This window comes from Notolepis coatsorum (assembly GCF_963971535.1).
Source record: "Notolepis coatsorum genome assembly, chromosome: 16".
Lineage (NCBI taxonomy): Eukaryota > Metazoa > Chordata > Actinopteri > Aulopiformes > Paralepididae > Notolepis > Notolepis coatsorum.
Genome location: NC_140180.1, coordinates 24,690,857 through 24,718,728, shown reverse-complemented (window position 1 = coordinate 24,718,728; position 27,872 = coordinate 24,690,857). Strand labels below are relative to the sequence as shown.

Sequence of the window (27,872 nt, the reverse complement as noted above, 5' to 3'; positions counted from 1 at the left end):
ACACAGTGAGCAATGTCCAAACAATAAATCCAAGTGACAGAATCTTCGGTGTGAGACACACAGTGAGCAATGTCCAAACAATAATGAATCCAAGTGAATATCCAAAACAGGCAAAAAGGGTGAGACAGTCTGAACGAAAAACAGGATCTCTTCAGTGCATTACACACACGAAAAATGATAGAGTCAAAAGACTGTCTTGCAAAAACTCACCAGAGCGCTGTGCGTGAAGCGAGCAGATCAAACAGGGCGAGCGCTTCGTAACGGGGAACGGGTTGTCCAAACGGAATACTCCTCGAGAGTCCTGGGAGGCAAAGCACAGGGAAAAGCAGGCGACGGAAGGAATGGCAAATGCAGAGAATATATCAGAACGATCCAACAACACTAAATGGGGAATCCGGGTATATAAAGCAAAAGGGATGCTTAATGACAAGCTGTGACAGCTGCGGGATGAGATTGACAAGCGTGTGGTTGGGGGAGCACCAATCAAACGGCATCTACAGGAAGAAGCGTGTGGAGAGGAGAATGCAATAAATTAACCGAAAATCTTAAAGGAACAGAGCGAGTGGGTGAGCAGCGGGCAAAACCTCACAGTACCCCCCCCTCCACGGGAGCCACCCGGCGACCAGGCCGACCCGGCTCGCCCGGATGGGCATGATGGAAGTCCGTGATCAGGCCGGGATCCACGATGAGCTGTCGGAAGACCCAGCTCCGTTCCTCCGGGCCGTAACCCTCCCAGTCCACCAGGTACTGGAACCCCCGACCCCGCCGTCGAACGCCCATCAACCGGCGGACCTGCCACTGGGGGTGACCGTCCACCATCTCGGGAGGTGGAGGATCAGGAGCTGGAGGCATCAGGGGACTGAGGGAGACAGGCTTAACCCGGGACACATGGAAAACGGGGTGAATGTGCATGGACGCAGGAAGTTTTAGACGCAGAGCCGCCGGACTGAGTACCTTCAGAACCTCGAAAGGTCCGACGAACCGGGGGTTAAGTTTCTTGGCCGAGGACCGAAGCGGGAGGTCCCTCGCGGAAAGCCACACCCTCTGCCCAGGGTGGTACGTCGGCGCAGGAACCCGGCGCCGGTCAGCCCCACGACAGGCGCGCTCAGATGTCCGGAGCAGCGCGGTCCTGGTGATCTCCCAGACCCGTCGGCAGCGGTCGAGGTGGTCCTGCACGGAGGGAACTGCCACCTCCGTCTCCTGTGCGGGGAAAAGAGGGGGTTGGTAGCCCAGGGACACTTCAAAAGGTGAGAGGCCAGTGGCGGAACTGACCATGGAGTTGATGGAGTACTCGACCCAGGGAAGGAAACGGCTCCAAGAAGCTGGTCTCTCGGCTGCCACACACCGAAGAGCAGACTCCACGCTCTGGTTCATCCTCTCCGTTTGTCCGTTAGTCTGGGGATGATAACCAGAGGAAAGACTGACCGTCGCCCCCAATCCCTTGCAAAAAGCCCGCCATACCTGGGAGGTGAACTGGGGCCCCCGGTCCGAGACGATGTCCTGGGGAAAACCATGAAGGCGGAACACGTGGTGAGTAAGGAGGTCCGCCGTCTCGGCCGCTGAGGGAAGCTTGGAAAGGGCCACGAGGTGAACCCCCTTGCTGAACCGATCCACCACGGTCAGAAGGCAAGTGTTCCCCTGGGAGGAGGGAAGACCTGTGACGAAGTCCAGCGCCACATGTGACCAAGGACGGCTCGGAACGGGAAGTGGCTGTAACAGCCCGGAGGGTGCCTGGTGGGAGGCCTTGCTGCGGGCGCAGACCGCGTAGGCCAATACGAACTCCTTGACGTCGTTCCTCATGGTGGGCCACCAGAATCGACGAGCCAGGAAGGAGAACGTGCGATGAACGCCCGGGTGGCAGGCGAACCGGCTGGTATGGCCCCACTGCAGGACCCGGGACCGGACAGAGTCGGGGACGAAGAGACGATGAATCGGTACGTTGCTTGGAGCGCGATGGAAGCGTAGGGCACGCCTTACCACCCCCTCGATGCCCAAGGTGACGACTCCTACCACCCTGACCTCCGGGAGGATGGGAGTCGGGTCCTCAGTGGGTGGAGCCCCCTTGGAGTGTAACCGGGACAGGGAGTCGGCCTTCGTGTTGCGGGAACCAGGACGAAAAGTCAGCGAGAAGTCGAACCGACTGAGGAAGCTGGCCCATCTCGCCTGCCGACCGCTGAGGCGCTTGGAAGCGCGGATGTACGTCAGGTTCTTGTGGTCCGTCCAGATGGTAAATGGCTCCTCGGCCCCCTCAAGCCAATGACGCCACTCCTCCAAAGCAGCCACGACCGCCAGCAGCTCCCGATTGCCGATGTCATAGTTCCTCTCGGCAGGGAGGAACCGACGCGAGTAGAAGGCGCACGGATGTACCTTCTGGTCCGTTGCCGAACGCTGGGATAAGACAGCCCCCAGTCCAGTATCCGAGGCGTCCACCTCAACGATGAACTGTCTCTTGGGGTCAGGGTGGAGCAAGATCGGGGCGGAGGGAGCGGAACGCAGCACACGCCGCTGGGGACCAGTCGAACGGCAGGGCGGGAGAGGTCAGTCTGGTAAGTGGTTCCGCCACTTGACTGTAATTCCGGATGAACCTTCGGTAGAAGTTGGCGAACCCGAGGAAGCTCTGTAACTCCTTCCGAGAGGTGGGTTCAGGCCATTCCTCCACTGCTTGGATCTTGCGAGGATCCGCTCGGGTCAAGCCCTTCTCCACGATGAAGCCCAGGTAGTCGACGGAGTCGGAGTGGAAACGGCACTTCTCCGCCTTGACGAAGAGCCGATTGTGGAGGAGGCGCTCCAGCACACGGCGGACATGCTGGATGTGCTCCTCGAGGGTCTTGGAGAAGATGAGGATGTCGTCCAGGTACACCACCACAAACTCCTCCAGCATGTCACGAAGGACGTCGTTCATGAGCGCCTGGAATACCGCCGGGGCGTTGGTGAGGCCGAACGGCATCACCAGGTACTCGTAGTGGCCCCTGGGGGTCTTGAAGGCGGTCTTCCATTCATCGCCCTCACGGATACGGACTAGATGGTAGGCACTCCGGAGGTCCAGCTTGGTAAAGACGGTAGCCTGGGTGAGAGGCTCGAAGGTGGAGTTCATGAGAGGAAGAGGGTACTTGTTCTTGATGGTGATCTCGTTGAGCTGGCGATAGTCGATGCAGGGTCGAAGGTCGCCGTCCTTCTTCCCAACAAAGAAGAAACCGGCCGCCACCGGGGAGGAGGAAGGCCGAATGAGTCCTGCTTCCAAGGACTCAGAGATGTATTGATCCATCGCCGCCTTCTCCGGAACGGTCAGACTGTAGAGGCGGCTGCCGGGAAGGGGAGCCCCTTGGCGGAGGTCGATGGCACAGTTGTAAGGACGGTGGGGTGGAAGGGCCTGAGCCCTGGACTTACTGAAAACCTCCATGAGGTCGTGGTACTGGGGGGGTATGGTCGAAAAGTCTGGAGGCGGCTCACCAACGGACCTCCGGGGCGGGGGACAGGACGCCGCCTGTAGACACTGGGCGTGACAGGAGGAGCTCCAGCCCTTGATGGTACCGGAGGACCAGGCGATGTGGGGCTCGTGCAACGCGAGCCAGGGCCGACCCAGGACTACCGGGACAAGAGGGGATCTGGTGATAAGGAACTGGATTCTCTCAACGTGGTTTCCAGCGATGGTCAGCATGACAGGGCAGGTGCGTTGAGAGATGTCGGCCAGGCGGTGTTGGTCCAATGCGAATATCTCCAAAGGCCTCACTAGGTCCTCAAGTGGAATGTTGGCCCGGGTAGCAAACTCGAAGTCGAGGAAACTCTCGTCTGCCCCCGAGTCAATGAGTGCCTCCACCGTGGCCTGTTGGTCCGCCCAGGCCAGGGTGACGCTCATCAGATGGCCAGGTGGTGCACGGCTCTGGGAATGAGAAAAACGGCTCACCAGGATCTCCCGGGGTCTCGGCGAGCCTGGTCTTTTGGCCGGGTGGGGCAGTTGGCGATTCGGTGTCCCTCCCGACCGCAGTAGAGGCAGAGACCGGACCTGAACCTCGCCTCACGTTCAGCTTGGCTCAGATGAGAGCGTCCCAGCTGCATGGGTTCCTCCTCGGGAACCGAACGGGAGGGGAAGCTACCACCAGTCGTGTTGGGGGCAGGGCGACCAGCAGTAACGTCACGAGTACGGGGGGTCCGGAGTCCCTCAGGAGGTCCCTGTCGGGCTCTCTCACGTCTTCTCTCCTGGAGGCGTCCGTCGATGCGAATGGCGAGGCTGAACAGGTCCTCGGAATCAGGTTCCTCCCGGGTCGCGAGCTGGTCCCTGACTGCGTCACTGAGCCCCCTCACGAAGGTAAGACGAAGTGCTTGGTCGTTCCACCCGCTCTCCACCGCCGCCAGTCTGAACTCCAGCACGTAGTCGGTAACCCCGCCGCTGCCCTGCCGGAAGGTACCCAACCGGGCTCCAGGGTCCAGACCACGGGCTGGATGGTGGAACACCCTGCGGAGCTCAGCCACGAAGTCTGGATAGGAGAAACAGAAGTCTGCCTCCATTGCCCAGGAGGAAGTGACCCACTGGGCTGCCCGGCCTGAGAGCAAGTTAGTCATATAGGCCACTTGGGCTCCTCTTGAAGTGAAACGACTGGGTTGATGACGAAAAACCAACTCACATTGCATGATGAATGTGGCACAATCCTCGGGGTTGCCGTCGAACAGCCGTGGTTCGGAGAGACGGGGTTCCCGAGGTGCGGGATCGGGAAGCGCGGGGCCTGCCAGGGCTGCGGGGGATGCTCCTGCCAATGTTCCTGAAGGAAGTGGGGATACAAGCAAGGTGTTAACGGTGTCGTTCAGCGTGTGTAGATGGAGGAGAATACTTGATTGTTGTCCTGCCAGAGCGGCCAGGGACCCTTGAATAGGCTGGACCTGCTCCCTGAGTTCCTGTACAGCAGCCGCAGCCCTCTCTAGTTGGTGACTGTGATCCTTGGTTAACTCGATCTGGCCAGCTAGTGCTGTTCTGACTCTCTCTGTGTCGGCTGGGGTCGTCATATTGGTTGGATCGTAATGTTATGGTTTGACACCGACCCCAAACGCAAACGGCACAGAGAGAGTAGTTTCAGAGTTAGCCAAAATCTAGAGGTTGTTTATTTTACAGAGTAACAGAAAGAACTTGGTTGAGAACAGAAACAAACTGGGAAACAAGCATGTGAGGAATGTTGCTGCTCTGCAGCTTCTCCCGGGGGGGTTACGTTTGAGGAATCTGTCCGTGACGTCAGAGCCGCTCTGCAGAATCCTCCCGGCAGTACTCCGAGGTGGTAGCGGAACAGGGAGAGAGAGAGAGCGGGTTAGCTCAGTGAACAGTTGGGAACTGACAGGTGACAGGTGAAGTGACTTGTCCCAAACAGATAATCCAAGTGACAGAATCTTCGGTGTGAAACACACAGTGAGCAATGTCCAAACAATAAATCCAAGTGACAGAATCTTCGGTGTGAGACACACAGTGAGCAATGTCCAAACAATAATGAATCCAAGTGAATATCCAAAACAGGCAAAAAGGGTGAGAGACAGTCTGAACGAAAAACAGGATCTCTTCAGTGCATTACACACACGAAAAATGATAGTCAAAAGACTGTCTTGCAAAAACTCACCAGAGCGCTGTGCGTGAAGCGAGCAGATCAAACAGGGCGAGCGCTTCGTAACGGGGAACGGGTTGTCCAAACGGAATACTCCTCGAGAGTCCTGGGAGGCAAAGCACAGGGAAAAGCAGGCGACGGAAGGAACGGCAAATGCAGAGAATATATCAGAACGATCCAACAACACTAAATGGGGAATCCGGGTATATAAAGCAAAAGGGATGCTTAATGACAAGCTGTGACAGCTGCGGGATGAGATTGACAAGCGTGTGGTTGGGGGAGCACCAATCAAACGGCATCTACAGGAAGAAGCGTGTGGAGAGGAGAATGCAATAAATTTACCGAAAATCTTAAAGGAACAGAGAGAGTGGGTGAGCAGCGGGCAAAACCTCACAGAAATATTCTATAAACTATATCTATGTCCGACCAAGCTCCGGACCTGGGGCGACAGGGCCTTTGCTGCTGCTGCCCCCTCCCTCTGGAATGCCCTCCCCAGCCATATCCGTGATGCAAACACCCTGACATCTTTTAAATCAGCCCTCAAAACCCACCTTTTCAATCTTGCTTTTGACCTCTAATTCTGTCGGTTTTATTTTATTTTGTCATGTATTATTTTTGTTCTGTTTTGTTCTGTTTTTTTGTTTTGCCATAGTTTGTCTCTCCTGCCCATGTGAAGCGTCTTTGAGCACCTGGAAAAGCGCTATATAAAATAGATGTATTATTATTATTATTATTATGTATAGAGACATCTTGGCGGTGAAATCAAACGCTTTCATCAGAAACATCACAGGTGTTATTGTGGCTCATGCCGTCAGCTTGGTCACATGGCTGTCTGCATCACAATAACCCCCCTGCAGTGTTTCTGATGGAGGCGGTAAATGTATCTTTGGTGGGTTGTGGTTGGACCGTAGAGTGTGATGTGAGAGCATGTGAACGGGGGGAGTCGTGGTTGGACCGTAGAGTGTGATGTGAGAGCATGTGAACGGGGGGAGTCGTGGTTGGACGGGAGAGTGTGATGTGAGAGCATGTGAACGGGGATGGTCGTTGGTTGGACGGGAGAGTGTGATGAGAGAGCATGTGAACGGGGGGAGTCGTGGTTGGATTGGAGAGTGTGACATGAGTGGAAGGTCTGGAGAACATTGTGGAAGCTGTCTCCTTACCCTTGGTGGTCTCAGTGGTCGGAGCGGCTGTTGTTGATATGTGTGATCCGCTGGTTAAGGTGCAGGTAATAAAACTGAGACCTGTAGGCAAAACAGGACAAACATGCTCTGTAAACCGAGCGAACATGGCAAGAGTGTAATCATCATTGTTAAGTTCATCATATTTCTTTGGTGACAATGTTTTGGCTCACCTGCACATGGTGATATGCTCTCACTGACAGTATCACAACTGACGTGGTTCTTGACCGAGCAGGAGAGATTTCCTGACAGGCCTCCCTTCCTGTCTTGTTGTTACCAGAGATGATCATAGTGTCTCTCAGTGGGCGTCCGTCCAGAGTCCAGCTTTACTGGAGACGGTCCCCCTCAGAGGAGCTGTACTGTCATGGTCTGGAGCCTCCATTTGAGAAGGCTGAGTTAAAGTGAATACAGTCCATAGCCCAAATTTTATTGGTCAAATAAATCACATATTGGGTTTATAAGCCATTGTTTGTTTGCAGTGGTATTCTCATAATTTCACTGTGAAAATACAGCCTCTGGTCTTTTTAGTGTTTGAAGTCAATTGGCAATGATAGGGATATGTTAGAAAATATGTGAACCAGGGCGGTCAGGTGGCGTAGCGGAGATTGCGTTCGTCACCAACGGCGGAGACGCTGGATTCGCCTGTTCGAATCCAGCTCACAGCTCCGGCGTTGTCACCAGCTTGGCTGGCCATTCACACTAATGCAATTGGCAGTATTAGAGGGTGGGAAAGCTGGCGGGGTGGGTCCGGGTCGTTGTAAACAGCGACTCCTACAGTTCGGTCGGGGTGCCTGCTCAGCGCGGATAGGATCTAAGGGGGGTAGTGTGATCCTTCCACACGTTACACCCTCTCAGTGAGAGTCTGCGCTGCCAGGTGAAAAGAAGCGGTTGATTGGCTAGACGTGTGTCGGAGGAAGCACGTGATAGCCTCCACTCTCCCAGACCGACTGTGGGGGGTAAGTGCGCAGCGACCAGGAAGGGGATTGGGGATTGGTATAACGACTAACATTGGGATGGGAGAAAATCTGAGGAAAAAGGAGGGGGAACAAGATTTTTTTTTTTTAAAGAAAAAGAAAATATGTGAACCTAAACATAAATTATGAATGAATGATCTAAATGTACAGAAATAAGTTATTTACCTTCAGTGGACATATTTATTTTATGTCTTTTCTCACGTCCTCCATAATTATATATTTCAAAGTAATCCCCATGTCACCCATCCTAAATGTTCCAAAGGATGATCTGTTTTTTACAGAGTCATCGAGTGAATAACTAGTATATCTCATATTAAATATTATGTACTCATAATCTTTTGTGGCTCTTAGTCTTTTAAACAACTGGTACTGATATTCTTCTGTGGCCTCAGTCACCAGCTGGAGATCCACAGTTCCTCCCAGAGCTGCGTAACACTGAGCTCCATCCTCTCTGGCATCACAATAGGTCTCCACACCTGGAGGTGTCAAAAGTAAAACAATAAAGTTTAATAACCATGATATTACACAATTCATGACTAATACAAGCGTATAACCCAAACAGCATGTCAGCTATCAAGTAGCAAGTTGTGAAGTCAGTTTTCCTCTATAGAAGTGTTGTTGAATAGACAGGTTTGGTTAGTGTCAGCCACTGTTATAAATGATGATAATGACAAACAATACTGAAGACCAGGATTAAAGATTTTTTTTTGATCCACTTTTTCTCCCATTTTTCTATATTTTCTCCCATCCCAATTTCGTATCATCCAATTCAACCCTCCCCTGTCACGGACGCAGTTTCTTGCCTCCCACAAGCCGGCTGCAATGTGGACTAAGTCATACATAGCACAAGTCCCCTCCGGTACTTGAGGTAACAGCAGTCGCATCTTTTCACCTGCGCAGCTCGATCTCTCAGTGGCGAGGAGTAACGCGTGGGAGGCTCACGCTGCCCCCGACACTTCCTGATTCTACTGCGCAGGCGCACCAACCGACCTGTAGGAGTCGCTGTCCACAACGCCGGATCCCCACCCATCAATTTCCCACCCCCTAATACGGCCAATGTGTATTAGTACGGACGACCAGCTAAACTGAAAGCAACAGGCGAGCCCAGCGTCTCCAGCATTTTGTGGTGAGCGCCTTGCCCACTACGCCACGTAGCCGCCCAGGATTAAAGAATATTTAGCTATATTTGATTCTTCAAGGTTGGTTAATGATACAACACTAACTACCACAACTTATTCACACACATTATACAGTGTTCCAGCTCACCATGAGACATCCCAACAACAAGTACGGCCAACAGTCCAAACACAGCTTTCATGTCTCCTGTTGATTCACCCCTAATTTGAGCCTTTTTAGACAAAGAGTCTTCTTCAAGTTCTAAACCCTTTTCCCCTGAACAAGCAAGCCTGATACTGTATGTCCACGATCATTCAGTCATCACTACCTCTTAGAAGACCAACAGGGTCTAACCAGTTGAAGAAAACATGAGACATTGGTCTATTTATAGGGAGGAAAAGGAAATGCTAACCAATGTTCCTCTATTTGATAGACAGACAGATAGCTGTGTGCAAAATGGACAGAAAGGAGTAGAAGTGAGTGTTTGCTCTTTCAGTTCAGAAGAGAGGTGAGACAGCTGAAAGTCTTATATATCTAACAGTAATGAAATAGACAACCCAACATTTTTCACAATTTGCTGTAAAGACAAAGTAACCTATTTTACGTAATCTAAACTAAATATATTTACTTTTGTTTCATTTATATTTACTGCTGTAATAGACTAAATAATTCTGGATAAATTAGTTCTTGATTTTTAAAAGCACACAGTATAAAACCATGAACATGAATGCAACATGGAAGAAAAAGATAATCATTTCTTGTGAAATGAATTTGATAAATTTGCATCATCCTTCCTAAATACACATATTCATAGTCCCATATGCATTTCTTTAGTCTGAACACAGGTTTTTGTGTGTTGTCTATCTTTGCCTTGCATGAAATGTTCGGGAGTGGTTACCATGGTTATGCACTTGCGCTTGCATCCTGTGAGTTAACAGTTGGTCAAACTACACCTCAAGTGAGAAATAGTTACTTTACTGATCATTTGAAAATGGCAACATTATCAAAAAAGAATTTGATACATAAAATTACACAGAATGATATTTCTGTATAGTTTGTTTATACTTCAGAAGTATGATATTTGTCACGATGGGGTTAGGTAGAATGCAATAATACAGAAAGGGAAGGAATGGAGGAGGCAGAGGCGAGGAGTGAAGCTTGGAGAATGATGTTTACTGTAGAATCCAGTGCAATACAAGGAAAAATACAGAAACTAAATAACAAACTTCACAATACAAAACAACAAACACTAAGACTTACTAGAGGGAGAACGGTGCGACACGACGTGGAGGAACAGGGGGTAACTGGAGGAATGTCGCCACAACGAAAGGGAGACAGACAGACACCTAAATACCCCGACTAATTACCAATTAAGAACACCTGGCCAACACAGAATCACAAACAACACCTAGACAATAAGCAAAGCACAACTAAACACAACTAAACACAAAAGCAACTCCTAACAACCCAAAACCGTGTATGACATCACACCAGGGAAGGGAAAGACAATGACAGTACACACCATGACATCACATTAATCAAACTATTAATTATAGTTAACACAGTAGTCAGGATGTCCAGTGTACTGGAGCGCACCGATTGTTTGTCACCACTAGAGGGTGGTAGGGCGCCAATGTCAGGCCGAGGGCCAATGTCAGATCGAGGGCATTGCCCAAAGTTAGGTGGAGGGTACTGCCCAGTGTTACCATCCTGCCCAGTCCAGCCAGGACCGGGCCTAGGATCCTGACAGTACCCCCCCCTCAACGGGTGGCTTCCAGACACCCGAAAACAACGTCCATAAGCAGGTGAGGGAGGAAGCCGGAACCCCGGAGAGGACCCAGGGAGAGGACCCGAAGACGAGGGACCAGGAGGCCGAGCGAAAACCCCAGGAGGGGCATAGCAGCCAGGGGGGTAGAAAACGGGCGCAGATGCCCGGAGAGGAGGACTGGACCTGGGAACAGAGGTCCGACGAGGGGGGGTGGGGATGGGCACCGAGACCCGGGGAGGGGGGCAGAACCTGAGAACCGAGGCCCGGCGAGGGGGAGTGGGGACGGGCACCGAGGCCCGACGAGGGGGGGTGGGTACAGGTGTAGAAGCCCGGGAAGGGGAGCTGGACCCTGGAGCAGGATCCCGGGCGAGAGACCCTCCAGCCGCCGGACTCGGGGCCGGTTCAGGAGAGCCGGACCGGAGGTGCGGCGGCGACGACCCCTGGAGCAGGATCCCACGCAGACCACGGCGAAGACCACGGCGAAGACCCCAGCGAGGACCCCGGCGAGGACCAGGACGCTGATCACGGCGCAGAGCTAGACCAGACGGGGAGCCAGGATCCGTCGAAGAGCCGGGAGCCGGCACGGCAGCCGGACCAGGTGTAGGGCCGGGCATGGCGTGGAGACCGGATCGGTCTTGGCGGCGAGGCGTGGTGTAGGATCCAGAGATGAGGAGCCAGGATCCGTCGAGGAGACGGGAGCCGGCACGGCAGCCGGACCAGGTGGAGAGGCCGGGCAGGGCGTGGAGACCGGATCGGTCTCGGCGGCGAGGCGTGGTGTAGGATCCGGGGATGAGGAGCCAGGACCCAGAGCAGAGGCTGGACTGGGCGTGGAAGCTGGACCAGCTGTGGAGGCCTTACTAGCCATACTAGCCTCGGGGGCTAGGCTAACTGTGGGCCCTGGACTCACTGTGGGAACTGTGCTAGCTGAGAATGCCTGGCTAGCTGCTGAGGCTAAGCTAACAGTCGGGGAGAGCCTAGCAGCTCCTGTCCTAATAGCCCTCCTAGACCTGCTAGCTGCAGAGACCTGACTAGCTTGGGACATCTGGTCCGTCTCAGCTACCAGGCTCACCCTGAACCTGGAGCCTAGGTTGGCAGTGGGCGTCTGGTTAGCTACTGTAGCGGGGCTAACAGGCGGAGCTAGGTTAGCTGGGAGTGGCTGGTTAGCTATTGACACGAAGCTAACGGGCGGAGCTAGGTTAGCTGGGAGTGGCTGGTTAGCTATTGACACGAAGCTAACGGGCGGAGCTAGGTTAGCTGGGAGTGGCTGGTTAGCTATTGACACAAAGCTAACCGGCGGAGCTATGTTAGCTGGGGATGCCTGGCTAGCTTGGGACATCTGGTCCGTCTCCGGTACTAGGCTCACCCTGAACCTGGAGCCTAGTCTGGCAGTAGAGACTGTGCTAGCTGGAGACATCTGGTCTGTCTCAGATACTAGGCTCACCCTGAACCTGGAGCCTAGTCTGGCAGTGGAGACTGTGCTAGCTTGAAACGGCCGGTTAGCTATTGAAACGAAGCTAACGGGCGGAGCTAGGTTAGCTGGGAGTGGCTGGTTAGCTCTTGACACTAAGCTAACCGGCGGAGCTATGTTAGCTGTGGACGTCTGGTTAGCTGTATGAGCGGAGCTAACGGGTAGAGCTGTACCAACTGGGGACGTCTGGCCATCTATAGTGGCGGAGCTAACAGGCGGAGCTGTGCTAACTGGAGACGACCGGTTAGCTATTGGCACGAAGCTAACCGGCGGAGCTAGGTTAGCTGTGGACGTCCGACCGGCGATGGACATCCGAGCAATCTCAGCGGCTGTGGGAGGATCTAGGCTGACCGTAAGCCTGAGAACAGTCGGCAGACTAGCTACCCCAGCCTTCGGCTTATGCTTCTCCATGAGGACAGCAACATGTTCAGCCATCTCCCACATCGCCGTCTGCAGTGTCGGATTCTCAGTGGCGACCTGGTCGATCTTCCGGAGTAGGAACCCCCATTTGGCCAGTGAGTAACTCTTCATGTCACCGGCCATCAGGGCCAGGACAACGGTGATGGTATCGCTCGCCCTTCCTGCTGCATTCGTTAATGTTGGTGGCGACATTCTGTCACGATGGGGTTAGGTAGAATGCAATAATACAGAAAGGGAAGGAATGGAGGAGGCAGAGGCGAGGAGTGAAGCTTGGAGAATGATGTTTACTGTAGAATCCAGTGCAATACAAGGAAAAATACAGAAACTAAATAACAAACTTCACAATACAAAACAACAAACACTAAGACTTACTAGAGGGAGAACGGTGCGACACGACGTGGAGGAACAGGGGGTAACTGGAGGAATGTCGCCACAACGAAAGGGAGACAGACAGACACCTAAATACCCCGACTAATTACCAATTAAGAACACCTGGCTAACACAGAATCACAAACAACACCTAGACAATAAGCAAAGCACAACTAAACACAACTAAACACAAAAGCAACTCCTAACAACCCAAAACCGTGTATGACATCACACCAGGGAAGGGAAAGACAATGACAGTACACACCATGACATCACATTAATCAAACTATTAATTATAGTTAACACAGTAGTCAGGATGTCCAGTGTACTGGAGCGCACCGATTGTTTGTCACCACTAGAGGGTGGTAGGGCGCCAATGTCAGGCCGAGGGCCAATGTCAGATCGAGGGCATTGCCCAAAGTTAGGTGGAGGGTACTGCCCAGTGTTACCATCCTGCCCAGTCCAGCCAGGACCGGGCCTAGGATCCTGACAGATATTTAGACATTCAAAATGAATGGAAGTGAATGAGGAGCCTGACACCTGGGAGGAATGGTGGCGTTGACAGTGGGAAACAGGCTAGTAGATGACTTTAGATAATGGCAAGCCTGCTGATTTTTTACAAGTTATACTAACGTGAAATTTCCCTTTAACCCCCAACTGCTGCACTGGAGCTGCTCAGTGGCTGATGTGCCCGAAATCAACATAGAATTATCCATATTTTATTAGTGATGTGGCCTTGTAATCGAGCGGAGACTATCAATCAGAGAAAACCCAACAGTGGGTATATTTATTTAGTAGGGTAATCAGTTTCTCGGACAGTCCAGGTAGTAGGCGAGTAGCAGGGCAGTCAGACGAGCGGGAGAGGGGTCGTAGACGGTACCGGATTCTCAGACAGTCCAGGGGGTAAGCGAGGCGAAGAGTAGTCAGACAGGCAGGGGGTCATAATAATAATAATAATAATAATAATAATAATAATAATAATAATAATAATAATAATAATAATAATAATAATAATAATAATAATAATAATAATAATAATAATAATAATAATAATAAAACATCAAAAGAATTTAGCGCTTTTCCGAATGCTCAAAGACACTTTACAGAACAAAACAAACAATACAGTTTTAGTAGAGAAAATTCAAAATAAAAAATGTATATAAAAAGGTGAGAGAGGAAGGAGTTCAAGGTGGGTTTAGAGGGCTTTTTTAAACGATGAGAGGGTGTCTGCATGACGGATATGGTTGGGAAGGGCGTTCCAGAGGGTGGGGGCAGCTGCAGCGAAGGCCCTGTCGCCCCAGGTCTGGAGCTCGATTGAGCTTGAAATTTGTATTAACAGATTGCAGAATGGGTACAATACTGTACAACTCAATACACACAATTGTTAAGGGGATGCAGACCAAAGAAAGACTTTCGTCTTGTTTACATCAGGGTCCCCCATTTTCAATTCATCATATTTAGTCTTATATCCTGCTTAGTCCTGATGGGTTGGAGGAGGTTAGCATCTGAGAACCTGAGGCAGCGATAGGCGTGGGGGTGGAGAAGGAGGTCAGAGAGGTAGGAGGGTAACAGGTTGTTGAGGGCTTTGAAGGTGATGAGTAGAATTTGTAACTAGCCGTAGATGGTACCGGGTTCTCAGACAGTCCAGGGGGTAAGCGAGGCGAAGAGTAGTCAGACAGGCAGGGGGTCGTATACGGTACCGGGTTCTCACTGTCATGGTCCCAGCCAGGGATCATGCTCGAACAATGTGAACAGTGTTTTTCTGCCGCCCTCTGGTGGCCAAACGCAGCAACTCCAGATCCTGGACTCTGTGGCATTCGAGTCTAGGTTTGCTGGATTCCTTTAATGCTTTGTTGAGTTCTCTGTTCATGTTGTGTGGTGCATTTTAGCTTGTGTTTTTAATAGGTTTATCTTTTCATATGTTTCCTTTAAAGGTTCATCTCTTTTGCATATGTTTTTTTAAGTGTTAATACTTTACTTGTGTTTCCTTTAAGGCTCATTCCCTTTACACATGTTTTTAATAGTGTTAACATCTTTACATATGTATGTTCCTTTAAGGGTGTTTTGTTTTACATATGTTTCCTTTTAGATATTCCTGTACACTTGCTTTTATCAATGATGTGAGTTGTTTTACTATCCTGTGTTCCTCAGCCATGGCCTGTTGCCAGCTGGCACTTGTTAGTAATCACAGGGCAGTATATAGACCTGCTAGTTCCCCTCATTGATTGTCGCACCATTGCATTGTTTCAGTGTGTTGTTTCACATAGTTGGTTTCGGTCACTTACTCACCTCTTGTCTCTTTTTTTTTTTTAAACTTAAATTTGTATTAAACATTTATAGACAAACAACACAACATATACAATAACCTCAACAACACTATTAAACAGACATAAATAATAAAGAAAAAATGAAATACCCAAAAGACGAAAAATTTAAAATACTGACTTAAGCAAATAAAAAACATAAAACAGTTGTCATACCTTAAACAAAAATAAAATTAGAAAACATTAAGTGTGTGACATGGGTTCAGAGACCCTCTTTGAACCTCTTTCCTCCTTTACCCTTCGCCCTCTTATGGTGTATTTGGTTCTTCCTCTGTGATGTCGTTTTCGTTCCCCTTGTAATCCTCCCACTTTCCCCATCTTTCTCCAAATTTCTCTTCCTGTAACCTCAGCATGTGTGTTATCCTCTCCATATCCTGTATCTCTTCCACTATTCCTACCCATTGTGCTATTGTCGGTGGGTCTTCCTTGTACCACAGTCTCGTTATTGCTTTTCTGGCCGCTATCAACATTATCTTTATTAAATATTTGTCCCCCCCTTGTATTCCCTCGTGTGTCAGGTCTCCTAAGTAAAGCACCAGTCCTGTTTGTGGTAACCCGTATCCTAATATTCTGATCATTGCCTCCGCTATCTCCTCCCAATACCCCTTCAGCTTCTGACATCCCCAGAATATGTGCGTGTGATTTGCCCCCTCCTTCCCACACATCCTCCAGCATGCTCTTTGTGTTGGTGCATATTTTCCCTTCAGCTCTGGGGTTATAAAGAATCTGATTATGTTTTTCCATCCAAACTCTTTCCATATCCTCAATCCTGTTGTTGAATGTTGCACCTCGCATATGTTCCCCCATTCCTTCCCTGTTATTTCTATCTCTAGCTCTCTCTCCCATTTCTCCCTTATGTAATCGGTCGTGTGTCCCTTGCTGTTCATTATAGCCCGGTATATTGGTGATATTACTCTTCCTTGCCCCCCTTCGTATGCCCATACTATCATATTTATTATTCCATTCTGTTCTTCGTCTTTGGCCCCCCTTATCCTCTTGTCTCTTATATTCCCAGTGAGTCCGTTCCTATTTAGTCCTTATTCTTCCAGCATTGCTGTGTATTGTTTTCCGGGTTTTGCAGTTCGCTTTTGTTTGTAACAGTTTTAACGTGTATCCTGTTTGCAACTGCTAGTAAAAGCCCGTTCACTTTCATCCGTCGTCTCAGCTTCTTCTCTCTCTGCTCGTGTTACCTGCATTTGGGATCTCCTCTTCAATACCACACCGAAACCATCACAGAGTCCAGGGGGTAAGCGAGGCGAAGAGTAGTCAGACAGGCAGGGGGTCGTAGACGGTACCGGATTCTCACAGTCCAGGGGGTAAGCGAGGCGAAGAGTAGTCAGACAGGCAGGGGGTCGTAGACGGTACCGGGTTATCAGACAGTCCAGGGGGTCAGTGAGGGGTTAGTGAGGTCATAACAGGAATCCAGGACGCGTGTAGCTTTATGCCAAGCAAGCAGTGCAAAAATTTACCGTAGTGGCATGCAGTAATGCGCCTGCAAAAATTTACCGTAGTGGCATGCAGTAATGCGCCTTTCATTTTCGCGGAAATAGGCTGTCTATTGCCATTCTCTTTGACAAACTCTAACCTTAACCAGCTCCTTAACAGCGCCTAAACTTAACCGTTCTAACCTTAACCAACTCCGAAACAATGCCTAACCTTAACCTTAACCATAGAAATTATATTGCCATTCTCTTTGACAAACTCTAACCTTAACCAGCTCCTTAACAGCGCCTAAACTTAACCGTTCTAACCTTAACCAACTCCGAAACAATGCCTAACCTTAATCGGCGAAAGAATACACGTTAAAAAAAAATCACGTTAAAAAATATTTTCGATGGGATTCGAACTCGCCAGCAAACAAGCCATAGGATCCACAGCCATGTGTCCTAGCCAATTGAGCTATTTGTTGGATACTGAATAAGGGGCGGTGACTTATATATATTGAGCTCCGCTCGTGTCGCATGCGCGGGCACCTCGCGCGAGCACGCCGGCGCACGCACGCACCTGAGCGAGCACGCCGCCGCCGGTGCACGCACGGTAGCATTTGTCTGAAAAGAAGGGCGCTTTACCGCACTAGCGTGCGGTGACGAATGCGGAAGCATTTTTGCACTGCTTGCTTGGCATTAACGTACAGGCATCCAGCGTATGAGGACAAGGAGAGGAGCCAGGTAAAGGACTGTGGGCAAAGAGGACAAACAGGGTTAATATTTTATCTTTAATACATGGATATTAGGTTTTTTACTGTAATTGGGTCTCACCTCCTTGCTCTGCGTTTCTTTTTACAGGAAATGCAGCAAGCTACCAGCATCACTATCAGGAGTAGGCTCAGCACTGACACTAGGACCAGGATGATCAAAATGGTTCCTGTAGAGAAGAGAATGCAACCACATTAGATTTGATTCAAATTCATTGTCATTAAACAGCACAAGTACAGTACAACGAAAAGAGGTTTGTCATCCAACCAGAGTGCAAATGTAACAGTAAAATGCAATAGTAATATACAATGTACAGGTGATTAAACTGGGTATAAAATATATAGATTAGTACTACTGGGTGTAGTGCTAATCAGATGTATGTACAGAGTTGTAATACCAATATGTACAGTGATACAGTACAGGTATAAAGATAGTATGGTCATAGTCATACTGGCCAGCAGCGTAACTAGTAAGAGTAGGTAAGGGATATGTACAGATAGTATCTACAGATATGTAAAAGGATTTTGTACAGGTATGTAGACAGGTGGATAGATATATACGGTAATAATAAATATATATATATGGTATATACAACATTATTGTATATGCTATCATACAGAGTTATGTGGGTTATAAGCAGGTGTATAAGTAGGTATATAAGAGGGGCGACAGTGGCTCAGGAGGTAGAGCAGTCGTCTGGTTCCCGATTCGATTCCAGCTCCTCCCGGGCAGTGTGTCGAAGTGTCCTTGAGCAAGACCCCTCATTGCTCCCGATGAACAGGTTGGCAGCTTGCATGGTCTCCTCCACTGTCGGTGTGTGAATGTGTAATATGTGAGGAACAAATTGTAAAGCGCTTTGGATAATTGGACAATTTAAAATAACTGAATATTTCCTGTGTTTGGGGCCTCAAAACTGCTTTGTAGTTTATATTCCATTTGATCTTATTCTAAAATTTACACTACCTTCTATTTTAGTCTACCGTAATTGTCTGTCCGTTGATGTCGCACCAAATGACCAAATCAAATTCCTTGTATGTGTAAACTACTTGGCAATAAAGAAAAAGCAATCAATGAAATTATGGCCCGTCAACATCATGCCAAATGTTTTTTTAAAAGGGCCTGGGTCAAAAGAAAGTGAACCCGTCCTTAAAGTCTGTCATTAAGTGAGTCTATGACTGAGATATCTCACAAAGTAATGCCCAAATGCCATACAATTTGACATCCACGACCCCTAAAGGAAGACACCTTTTGATTTGGGTGACCCCATGACCTTTCCTCTAGCACCACCATCAGGCCAAACCGAACAATATAATATTGTGAAAAGTAAGGGCCGGATTGTCATGAAACTTGCTCTGCAGTGTGTACATTCACAACCCCAGGAGGAAATGTGGTAACCCCATGACCTTTCCTGTAGTGACCCCATGACCTTTCCTGTAGTGACCCCATGACCTTTCTTGTAGTGACCCCATAACCTTTCCTGTAGTGATCCCATAACCTTTCCTGTAGTGACCCCATGACCTTTCCTGTAGTGACCCCATGCCCTTTCCTGTAATGACCCCATGACCTTTCCTGTAGTGACCACATGACCTTTCCTGTAGTGACCCCATGACCTTTCCTGTAGTGACCCCATAACCTTTCCTGTAGTGACCCCATAACCTTTCATGTAGTGACCCCATAACCGTTCCTGTAGTGACCCCACCTTTCCTGTAGTGCCACCATCAAGCCAAACCTTCCATTTTCAAATGACACGTATAGTCAGTGTCACAAAGTTTGCTGTGAACATTCATGATTCTTAACCACCAAAACCTGCTCGGACTATAACATATGACAGACCCTCTGTCTTATTTTTCTCATATTTCTATATTCAGAGTTAATTGTATGCCTATATTTATGTATTTCTTCTCTTACCCTGCCCATACCTGTACCTCCCCTCCCCCATGCTGCTATGATGCCTGAATTTCCCCAAGGGGATCAATAAAGGAACACCACAACCCATGTCTGCTCCCGGCTGCCCTTGGGGGGAAAGACAACGGGATGGGTCAAAGAAATGTAATCACTGACCCCTCCAAAAAATGCATGTGTGTATTCCTGTGTCGCCCATCGCATGTGTGTGTGTGTGTTCCTATGTGTCGCCCATCGCATGTGTGTTCCTATGTGTCGCCCATCGCATGTGTGTGTGTTCCTATGTGTCGCCCATCGCATGTGTGTGTTCCTATGTGTCGCCCATCGCATGTGTGTGTGTTCGCTGCATGACTACGTTGCAATGTGTGCAACGAATAAAGACTTCTTCAAGTCCAGTTTTCATTGAATCATCAAGCCAAACTACAAATACATGGCCAGATTGCCATACAATTTTCTGTAAATATTTATGTGTGTGTGTGTGTGTGTGTTGCATGTGTATACAGGGTGAGTCATTTCAGATTACCGCTTTGATAGTTGGTGTCCAGGAAGGAAGTGTTTTTTAAAACCCCATCTTAGCTCTGTGATCACGAGGTCTGGCTGAAGGTAAAGTTAGTCCTTTTAGTGGCTCTTCATGAACAACAAATTTGCTGTAAGATATTTGAAGTACACCACATTGACCATTTTCCTTTCTTTTTTTAATCATCATTAATCATTTTCCTACTCCTCCTAGGCTGTTCACCTGATTCTCATGCAACTGGCTGTGTGCATCTTGGGGCCAGTATCATTAAATGTATATCTTATCATATCTAGAAGATAATTGATAAACCAAACCATATGCCAGATCCAATCGAATTTTGAATAAATGCATGGTAAACAGTGTTATGTTTTGTCCGATTTGCACTGAACTTCACAAATGTGTTTATCCTACAAGGAGGCCTGTGAGGTTTTTAGTTATTGGCCTCATGGTGGCAGTATTCTCACAAAACTAAAAACATGAGGAAGTGATGTCTTACTTGTGAACACATTGTCCAGTCACTTTGCATCAAACTTAGTAATCGTCATATCATACATGCATTTACAGCCTAGCAACTCTTGTTTCTGTCATCTACCTAGTAGAATATTGAATGTGAAAGTATTTCACATTTACATAAAGATTTTACATTTTACTGTATATTATTGTATATTTCGGACTGTATATTTCTGAATTTTAGAATGTATATATCTGACTATGTATTTTTATTTTATTCTTATTCGTATTCTTATTATTATTATTTTTTTTTTTACTAAATGTTCATTGTGAGCGATCTGTGGTACTGAATTTCCCTTGGTATCAATAAAGTACTTCTATTCTATCTATTCTATTCTATAGTGGGGGATTGATACGCCTTGGCAGGCAGAGGTCTGCACTCTACTACGTGTATTCTTCTAGTTAGTTAGTTATGTTGTGGTTGTTGCTATTAGTAGGCCTATATGTAGTGTACTGTATGTTTCCAATTTCATAGAACATTTCTTTATGTTAAAACGTTATCATAAATGCAACAGCTTAACGGCAGAAACTCCTTGTCTCACTGTTTAAATCCTTCATGTAAATCTGGAGTGACTACGAGTCTTTTGAAGAGTCAGCTGTTCAGCATATTTGTGAATGGGAAATGAAAGAGACCACATACTAGACACATATGGCACATATGATCTTCCTGTATCTAAATGTGGCGTCAAATTATCATGCGATATGATTGTGAAAAAATCAATAGATATTATATTAGTTATAGGCAATTTTATCTGATCAAATATCAAAATGTAAAATATATATATATTATGTAAAAAGGCACATGTTCATATGTACTTGACTCATCAACACCGAGTGGCAAGTCTGACTGTATAACATTATAGTAATTTAATAACAAAATTACACTAAAATATTTACCATCCCGTCTTTCCACAAATGCACCCTTCATCCTCCTTTCTTCTCGCCCCTTTTCTCATGTAGTTCCTTTCTCTTCTCTAATACCTTTCGTCAGGAATGCTCCTGTGTTGAGTTTACATGAGAGACCAATGACATATTTATCCCATAGCTCTTAAACACTGCAGCAACAAAAGAAACATGTGGGTATAAGGACAATGTAATGTAAAAGTAACACAAAAGTATCATGGTATTTCCACCATAATATATCATACCATCAGTATATCATAGTTTAAATGTGATTGTACCATGGTATTACCTAAGTGCAAAAATGGTACTGTATACAATAGTGGTACCATTAGTGACACATAACTTTTACAGTGACGGTAGACTATCATGGTAAATGTAACATACGGAAAAACTGAAATTACCATCAAACCATCATGACTTTCTTTGTAAGGGACAGCATGGCATGAGAGAACATACGTAGAAGAACACCTTCCTCGGGGTGAGGAGCTTGTGAGGGCTTAATCGCCAAACATTTTGGACATTTCGTTGTCTATACTGCAGGAGAAGTCCATTTGAAACATGTTTTTCAAAATTAGATGCAAACCACAATGGGTAAATGTGTAAAAGATGTCTGCCCCTGTGTTTGACATCATTTGAACCTCCTGTTTCACAGTGCAATGTGGCAGTTTCCATTTCAGCAACTAACAAATATCGTTACTACCAGGAAATGCTTGATCATATTTGCTATACTAACATTAGCTAATGTTGTGTCTAAATGTTAGACTTGATCATATTTGCTACACTAACATTAGCTAATGTTGTGTGTAAATGTTAGACTAAATGTTGGATGGCACAAAACATTCTACAACTAAATCAAAACAAATGCGAAATAATCCTCTTCGGTCCCCCAGACGTTGTCACCACCCTTACCAACAGCCTTGGCAACCTGTCCTCCCTGGTCAAGCCTTATGTCAAGAACCTAGGTGTCATTTCTTACCCACAATTTAAATTCGACAGACAAGTGAACTCAGTGGTAAAGGCATGTTTTTTCCAACTACGCACGCACCATTGCCAAACTCAAAGCCCTTCTCTCCCCTGCAGACCTTCAGAGAGTCATCCACACCTTCATTTCATCTAGATTAGACTACTGCAACTCCCTCTATATAGGCATTAACCAGTCTTCCCTGTCCCGCTTAAAACTGGTACAAAACGCCGCTGCCAGACTGTTGACCGGAACCCGCAAGAGAGACCACATCACCCCTGTCCTTGCCTCCCTTCATTGGCTTCCAGTACACTACAGGATAGATTTTAAGGTTCTCCTATTTGTTTTTAAAGCCCTTAATGATCACCCCCCCTCCTACATCTCAGACCTCCTATCCCCCTATTCCAACACCAGGTCCCTCAGGTCAGCCGATCAGAGGCTCCTGACAGTCTGTAGGTCTAACCTCAAGATCAGGGGGGGCCGTGCCTTTGCTGTCGCAGCCCCTGAATTGTGGAACAGCATCCCCACCTCCATTAGGCTTGCCCCCTCGATAGATGCCTTCAAATCTAGGCTCAAAACCCACTTCTACCTACTAGCCTTTCCCGTTCACTGACTCATGCCCTGTTTTCCTACAGTATGTGTTTGCCTGTGTGCCCTCCCATAAAACGGAGTGTGATTGTTGTCAATATGTATCTATGTGTATCTACCCTCTATACAGCACTTGGTTGACACGTGTCATGTTAAATGTGCTATATAAATAAATCTGATTGATTGATTGATTGATTGAGACTTGATTGATCATATTTGCTATACTAACATTAGCTAATGTTGTGTCTAAATGTTAGACTTGATCATATTAGCTATACTAACATTAGCTAATGTGTCTAAATGTTAGACTTGATCATATTTGCTATACTAACATTAGCTGATGTTGTGTCTAAATGTTAGACTTGATCATATTTGCTATACTAACATTAGCTAATGTGTCTAAATATTAGACTTGATCATATTTGCTATACTAACATTAGCTGATGTTGTGTCTAAATGCTTGGTAACATTATCATCTTGAACTAGCAAGCATTAGCTGTAACATTAGTAGCTGACATTATTTGTAATATTTGGTAGCTAATGTCAGCTAACAGCAAAGGTGAAAGAGTAAAACATTTTGCATTGTGGGATAGATTAGGAGGACTCAATGACATCAGATATGGCAGTAGACATATTTAATACAGTTGCCCATTAAGAGGAAAGAGCAACTCTTGACACATTAATTGGTAAACCAAACCGGAGAGAGCAGGGAGGGGTGAATAATAGACAGGATACAGATGGAGAATGGAGTAGCATCTTACCAGAGAGGTAGGCCAGTTGTCATTTACAGTAATATGACGGCTCATGCTGTCATGAAAGTAGAATGAATTGTCTAATTTAATTAAAGTTATTCAGCTAGCTAAACACATTTTCATACTCAATTGTAACATTTTTGAGGATGGAATCGACTGTCTTTGTTTTTTTATTTAATTTTTTTTGTTTCAGTTTTAAATAAACAGTATTTTCTTTACAAAACAGTATAAAGTATTTTGGAGTGCAACCTTTCAAATAAAGGTTCATTATCCATCACTTGACTTGGTTTATTGAATCAGTATTTTTGAGATGTACATGTAGCAAGAGTTACAACAGCGTAACTGCAACTGTGAGTCCTTACTGTAACTCTGTACAAGGTACAGCATATCATTCTCCAGCCCAGATGGAACAAAGACATGTCATTTAAAAAAGTCCCCTAACAAAAACAGTTTTTTTGTGTACACACACACACAATCATTCATCATTATAGAATAAACCATGTCCATTTCTACAAACCTCTATATTCTGTTGGACATCATCCTGGTGTTGAGTTTCCTAAAGAAAGATTTGGTTTTGGACAGCTTAAGCTTCCTCTTCCCATCTTTGTTTTTTTTGTGGTAGACCCCGTCCCAGCTGTCCTCTTCCCCGTCTCCCACCCACGGTCCCCAGGCCCCTCCGTTCAGGTCCGGGTCGGCCCGCGGATCCTCTGAAGGGTACCGCACCGGCACCGCGGTGTGGTTGTAGTAGGCCAGGCGAGCCAGCAGCTCTTTGACCACGTCGGGCCTCTGCTCCGCCAGGTCGTAACGTTCGTAAGGATCCACGGAGATGTTGAACAGCCACACTGACTTCATGGGCTCAGTGTGCCGCTCCAGGTTCCACCAACCACCGGGGAAACCGGGAAGCATCTGAGGCGGAGTCCAGTCTCCGTAGCCGGGGTCTCCCGTGAGGAGCTTCCAGTCTCCGGCTCGAATAGAGGCCTGGATGGCCGTATTCCAGATCCCGTAGCCATTCTGTAGGGAACCACTCCGGGACGGGTTGTAGAGGGGGTCAATATTGTGGAGGATCTCCCGTCGGGGGGACTCCTTCCCCTCACTGATAGCCCCCCACACATCGTAGCCATCCACCCCTTCTGTCAGAGATGCGTTGCCCCCTGCCAACCCCACCAGTGTAGGGTACCAATCAGTGATGTGCACCAGGGCCTTACTCACCCTCCTCTTCCTCCGCAACAAGGGGCTGTGGACAAACCCCAGGCCTCTAATCCCGCCCTCCCAGTAGGTGCCCTTACGTCCTCTCAGGGGCCAGTTGCTCCCGCCAGAGAACGGCTGTCCCCCGTTATCAGTAGAGAAGATAATGACGCTGTTCTGGTAGTAGCCATACTTGCGGAGGGCATAGGTCACATTCCGTACCGCCTCATCCACCACTGAGACCATGGCGGCGTACTTGCGACGCGCCACGTTGCCCAGCCCGCGGTACGGGTAGAGGTACTCCCGCGGGGCTTGCAGGGGAGTGTGCACTGCCTGGAAGGAGAGGAAGATGAACAGCGGCTGGGCGTGGGGGTCGTGGGCTGCCAGGATCTTACGCACCCTCTGAGTGTACAGGTGGGTGGAGTATCTCCCCCCCTGACCCCAGGCCACCGTCTCTCCTTCGTGGAGGTCAAAGCCGCACACCCCCGGCCCGTCACAGGAGTCGTAAGTGTAGTAGTCCACGCTGCCCGTCAGGGAACCGAAGTAGGTGTCAAAGCCACGGCGAGTGGGCAGGCACTCCTTCTTGTAGAAGCCCAGGTGCCACTTGCCCACCATGTGCGTGGCGTAGCCCCTCTCCTGCAGCCTCTGGGGCAGCGTGACCTGGTCAAAGGGCAAGCAGTTGGGCTGGCGAGGCCGGATGATAGAGTGCTGCAGGCCTGTGTGGATCTGGTACCTGCATGAGGGACGCACGCATGATTACATAAAACACCATAGTTCATTTAAAGCTACTAGTGTTAGTGTAGATAAACACCCTGTGGTCCATTTAAGAACGAATGGTATTAGTACACAAGAAATTGTGTGAAATTACTAATTAGAATGATTAGTAAATGATCAGCAAATCAATACATTGAGTCCAGAGAGAGAGAGAGAGAGAGAGAGAGAGAGAGAGAGAGAGAGAGAGAGAGAGAGAGAGAGAGAGAGAGAGAGAGAGAGAGAGAAAGAGAGAGAGAGACAGAGAGAGAGACAGAGAGAGAGAGACACACACACACACACACACACACACACACACACACACACACACACACACAGAGAGAGAGACAGAGAGAGAGAGAGAGAGAGAGAGAGAGAGAGAGAGAGAGAGAGAGAGAGAGAGAGAGAGAGAGAGATTGAGAGGATAGGGTCTGAAGCTTAGGCTCCACCTGGCTGGAAAGTGCAGGTAGGCTATACAGTACGAATAGGCTATGGAAAATAATAGAAATGGTGCACAATAAATAAGCGCACGTTAAAAAAATAAAAAAAAATATCACGTGCTGCTATAGTATCCAACGTCAATCAGAAGTTTGAGGAATGCACGTACCTGCCAGTGATGAGCTGACTACGGGAGGGGGTGCAGATGGGCTGTATGTAATAATTCTCCAGCTTCACTCCATCTGCTGCCAGTTTATCCAACGTCGGTGTCCTGATGTCAGAGCTGTGGTAGCCGATGTCGTTGAACCCCTGGTCGTCTGTCATGATGAAGATGATGTGCGGAGGAGGAGGAGGATGCGGTACCGGCGACGTGTCTCCAAAGTGAGGGACGGCTTCGTTCTCCACTTGATTCGGGCTCATCCAGTCCCACGAAAGATACCCGAGACTGAGCAGGCTCATCACCGAGAATCCAGTGAGAGCGGGTGCAGCCATAGCTATAGTGCGCGTCTTAATAGCGCGTCTGCCAAGTGCCAACCTTTCTTTAACCCACACACTATTGTCAGTCACCAATTAAATATGCAACGATGGCAAGCATGTGAGAACATCCCGCAAGTGTGATTTTCGTATCAAAGGTCCATCAATTGCGCATGGTTCCAATCCTCAGCCCCTCTCCACGCTTGAATAACAGGTATACGCAATTAGTGTGTATGCTGAGTGATGTTCAGATAAACAGCCTACTACTATAGGCTATAATACCTCCATCCTCTTTGCTGACGTATCCAAAATGTTTCAAAGTCCTTCGAAAACATTTCCCTTTCCCCCCAGTGGTCGTATTAACCCCGCCCGATTGCCTTGCCTTCGCTTACTGAAATAAGACGCTCCAGTGGAACCCCCCACACAGACAACCCCCCCCCCCCTTCGCACACACGCGCGCACGCTCGAGCCAAATATTCACATGCGCCCCCCACTCAGTGTGATCGAAATAATAACGTCTGACAGCCTGGTCTCCGTCATGGCACTCAAGACAACTAGCCATCTATGCCATTCCATTGCCTGTATATAGTCTCGCTATTTTTTATCTCAAGTTTCAAGTTTGTTTAATAATTTATTTATATTTATTAATTTGTTTATTCTATTTATTTAATCTATGCCATTGCCTGTATAGCCTCGACATTTTTGTGCTGATGCCATTTTGTGGTGGCCTATATACATAGGTTTTGGAACCCATATTACCGACTGTATAGATTGCTAAAGCAAGACATTTGCCCTGGTTTTGCCTTGAATCCCATGGCACTCTGCAGAGGCCCCCTTACTCAGAAAAACAGTGTTGGGGGGAGGGGTAGCTGTGGGGGCCCCTATATAGACACAATCACAGACAGTGTTCCCCTGCTCCAGGCTCACAGACCCTCTTTCTTTATTCCTGCTGTTTTATGAGTGCCACAGACCTGGGAGAGAGAGAGCAGACTCCCAGTCAGATCCAGAGTCCATACAGGAGCTGCCGATAACATCTCCAACCAAGCGCCCAAAGGACCCGACACATGAACAGAAAACACTGTGGCTGGAGACGATTCTGACTTGGGTTATTGTGCATGTTATAAAGAGACTTTTAAGTTTAAGTCAAGCACTTTGATATAAATGATTTTATTGAAAAAATAAGAATTGTGTGAGAGAATAAAAGTCATGTATCGCCATGTCTTAAATAATACAAGGGTATAATACAATTTAAACCATGATACCAATGATATTTACATAATCTTTGGTCAAAGACGTCTTTGTCACTTTTGGTCACTTTTCGTATAGAAAATGATAGAAATACCACAATGGCGTTTGGGAAATATGCTTCACCACACCACAAAGATGCTGATAGTGGTTTGAGGCAGACGTGTGGGCATGGAGTCCGCTGGTTAGCCAAAGGCCCAAAGGAAGCGCAAGACCCCCTGAAAGGGTATGAAGTCGTGGCTAAGATCATAGT

General features: G+C 47.9%; 1 protein-coding gene across 1 annotated transcript; it reads right to left on the bottom strand.

Moving 5' to 3' along the window:
• Positions 1–23,449: 23,449 nt before the first annotated feature.
• On the bottom strand, positions 23,450–26,582 carry LOC311243296 (arylsulfatase I-like). The gene is made up of 2 exons (XM_084332470.1): positions 26,070–26,582; positions 23,450–25,445 (listed from the first exon to the last, which is right to left on the bottom strand). The coding sequence occupies exons 1-2, from the start codon at positions 26,390–26,392 to the stop codon at positions 24,047–24,049; spliced, it is 1,722 nt and encodes a 573-aa protein (XP_084188596.1). The 5' UTR covers positions 26,393–26,582; the 3' UTR covers positions 23,450–24,046.
• Positions 26,583–27,872: the final 1,290 nt, after the last annotated feature.

What these genes read in the sequence shown, in the direction of transcription:
- LOC311243296 (XM_084332470.1), bottom strand. Translation starts at nt 26,392, where the DNA reads ATGGCTGCACCCGCTCTCACTGGATTCTCGGTGATGAGCCTGCTCAGT. An exon ending in AGTCAGCTCATCACTGGCAG is followed by an intron (nt 25,446 to 26,069) that starts GTACGTGCATTC and finishes TCCCTCATGCAG; the next exon opens with GTACCAGATCCACACAGGCC.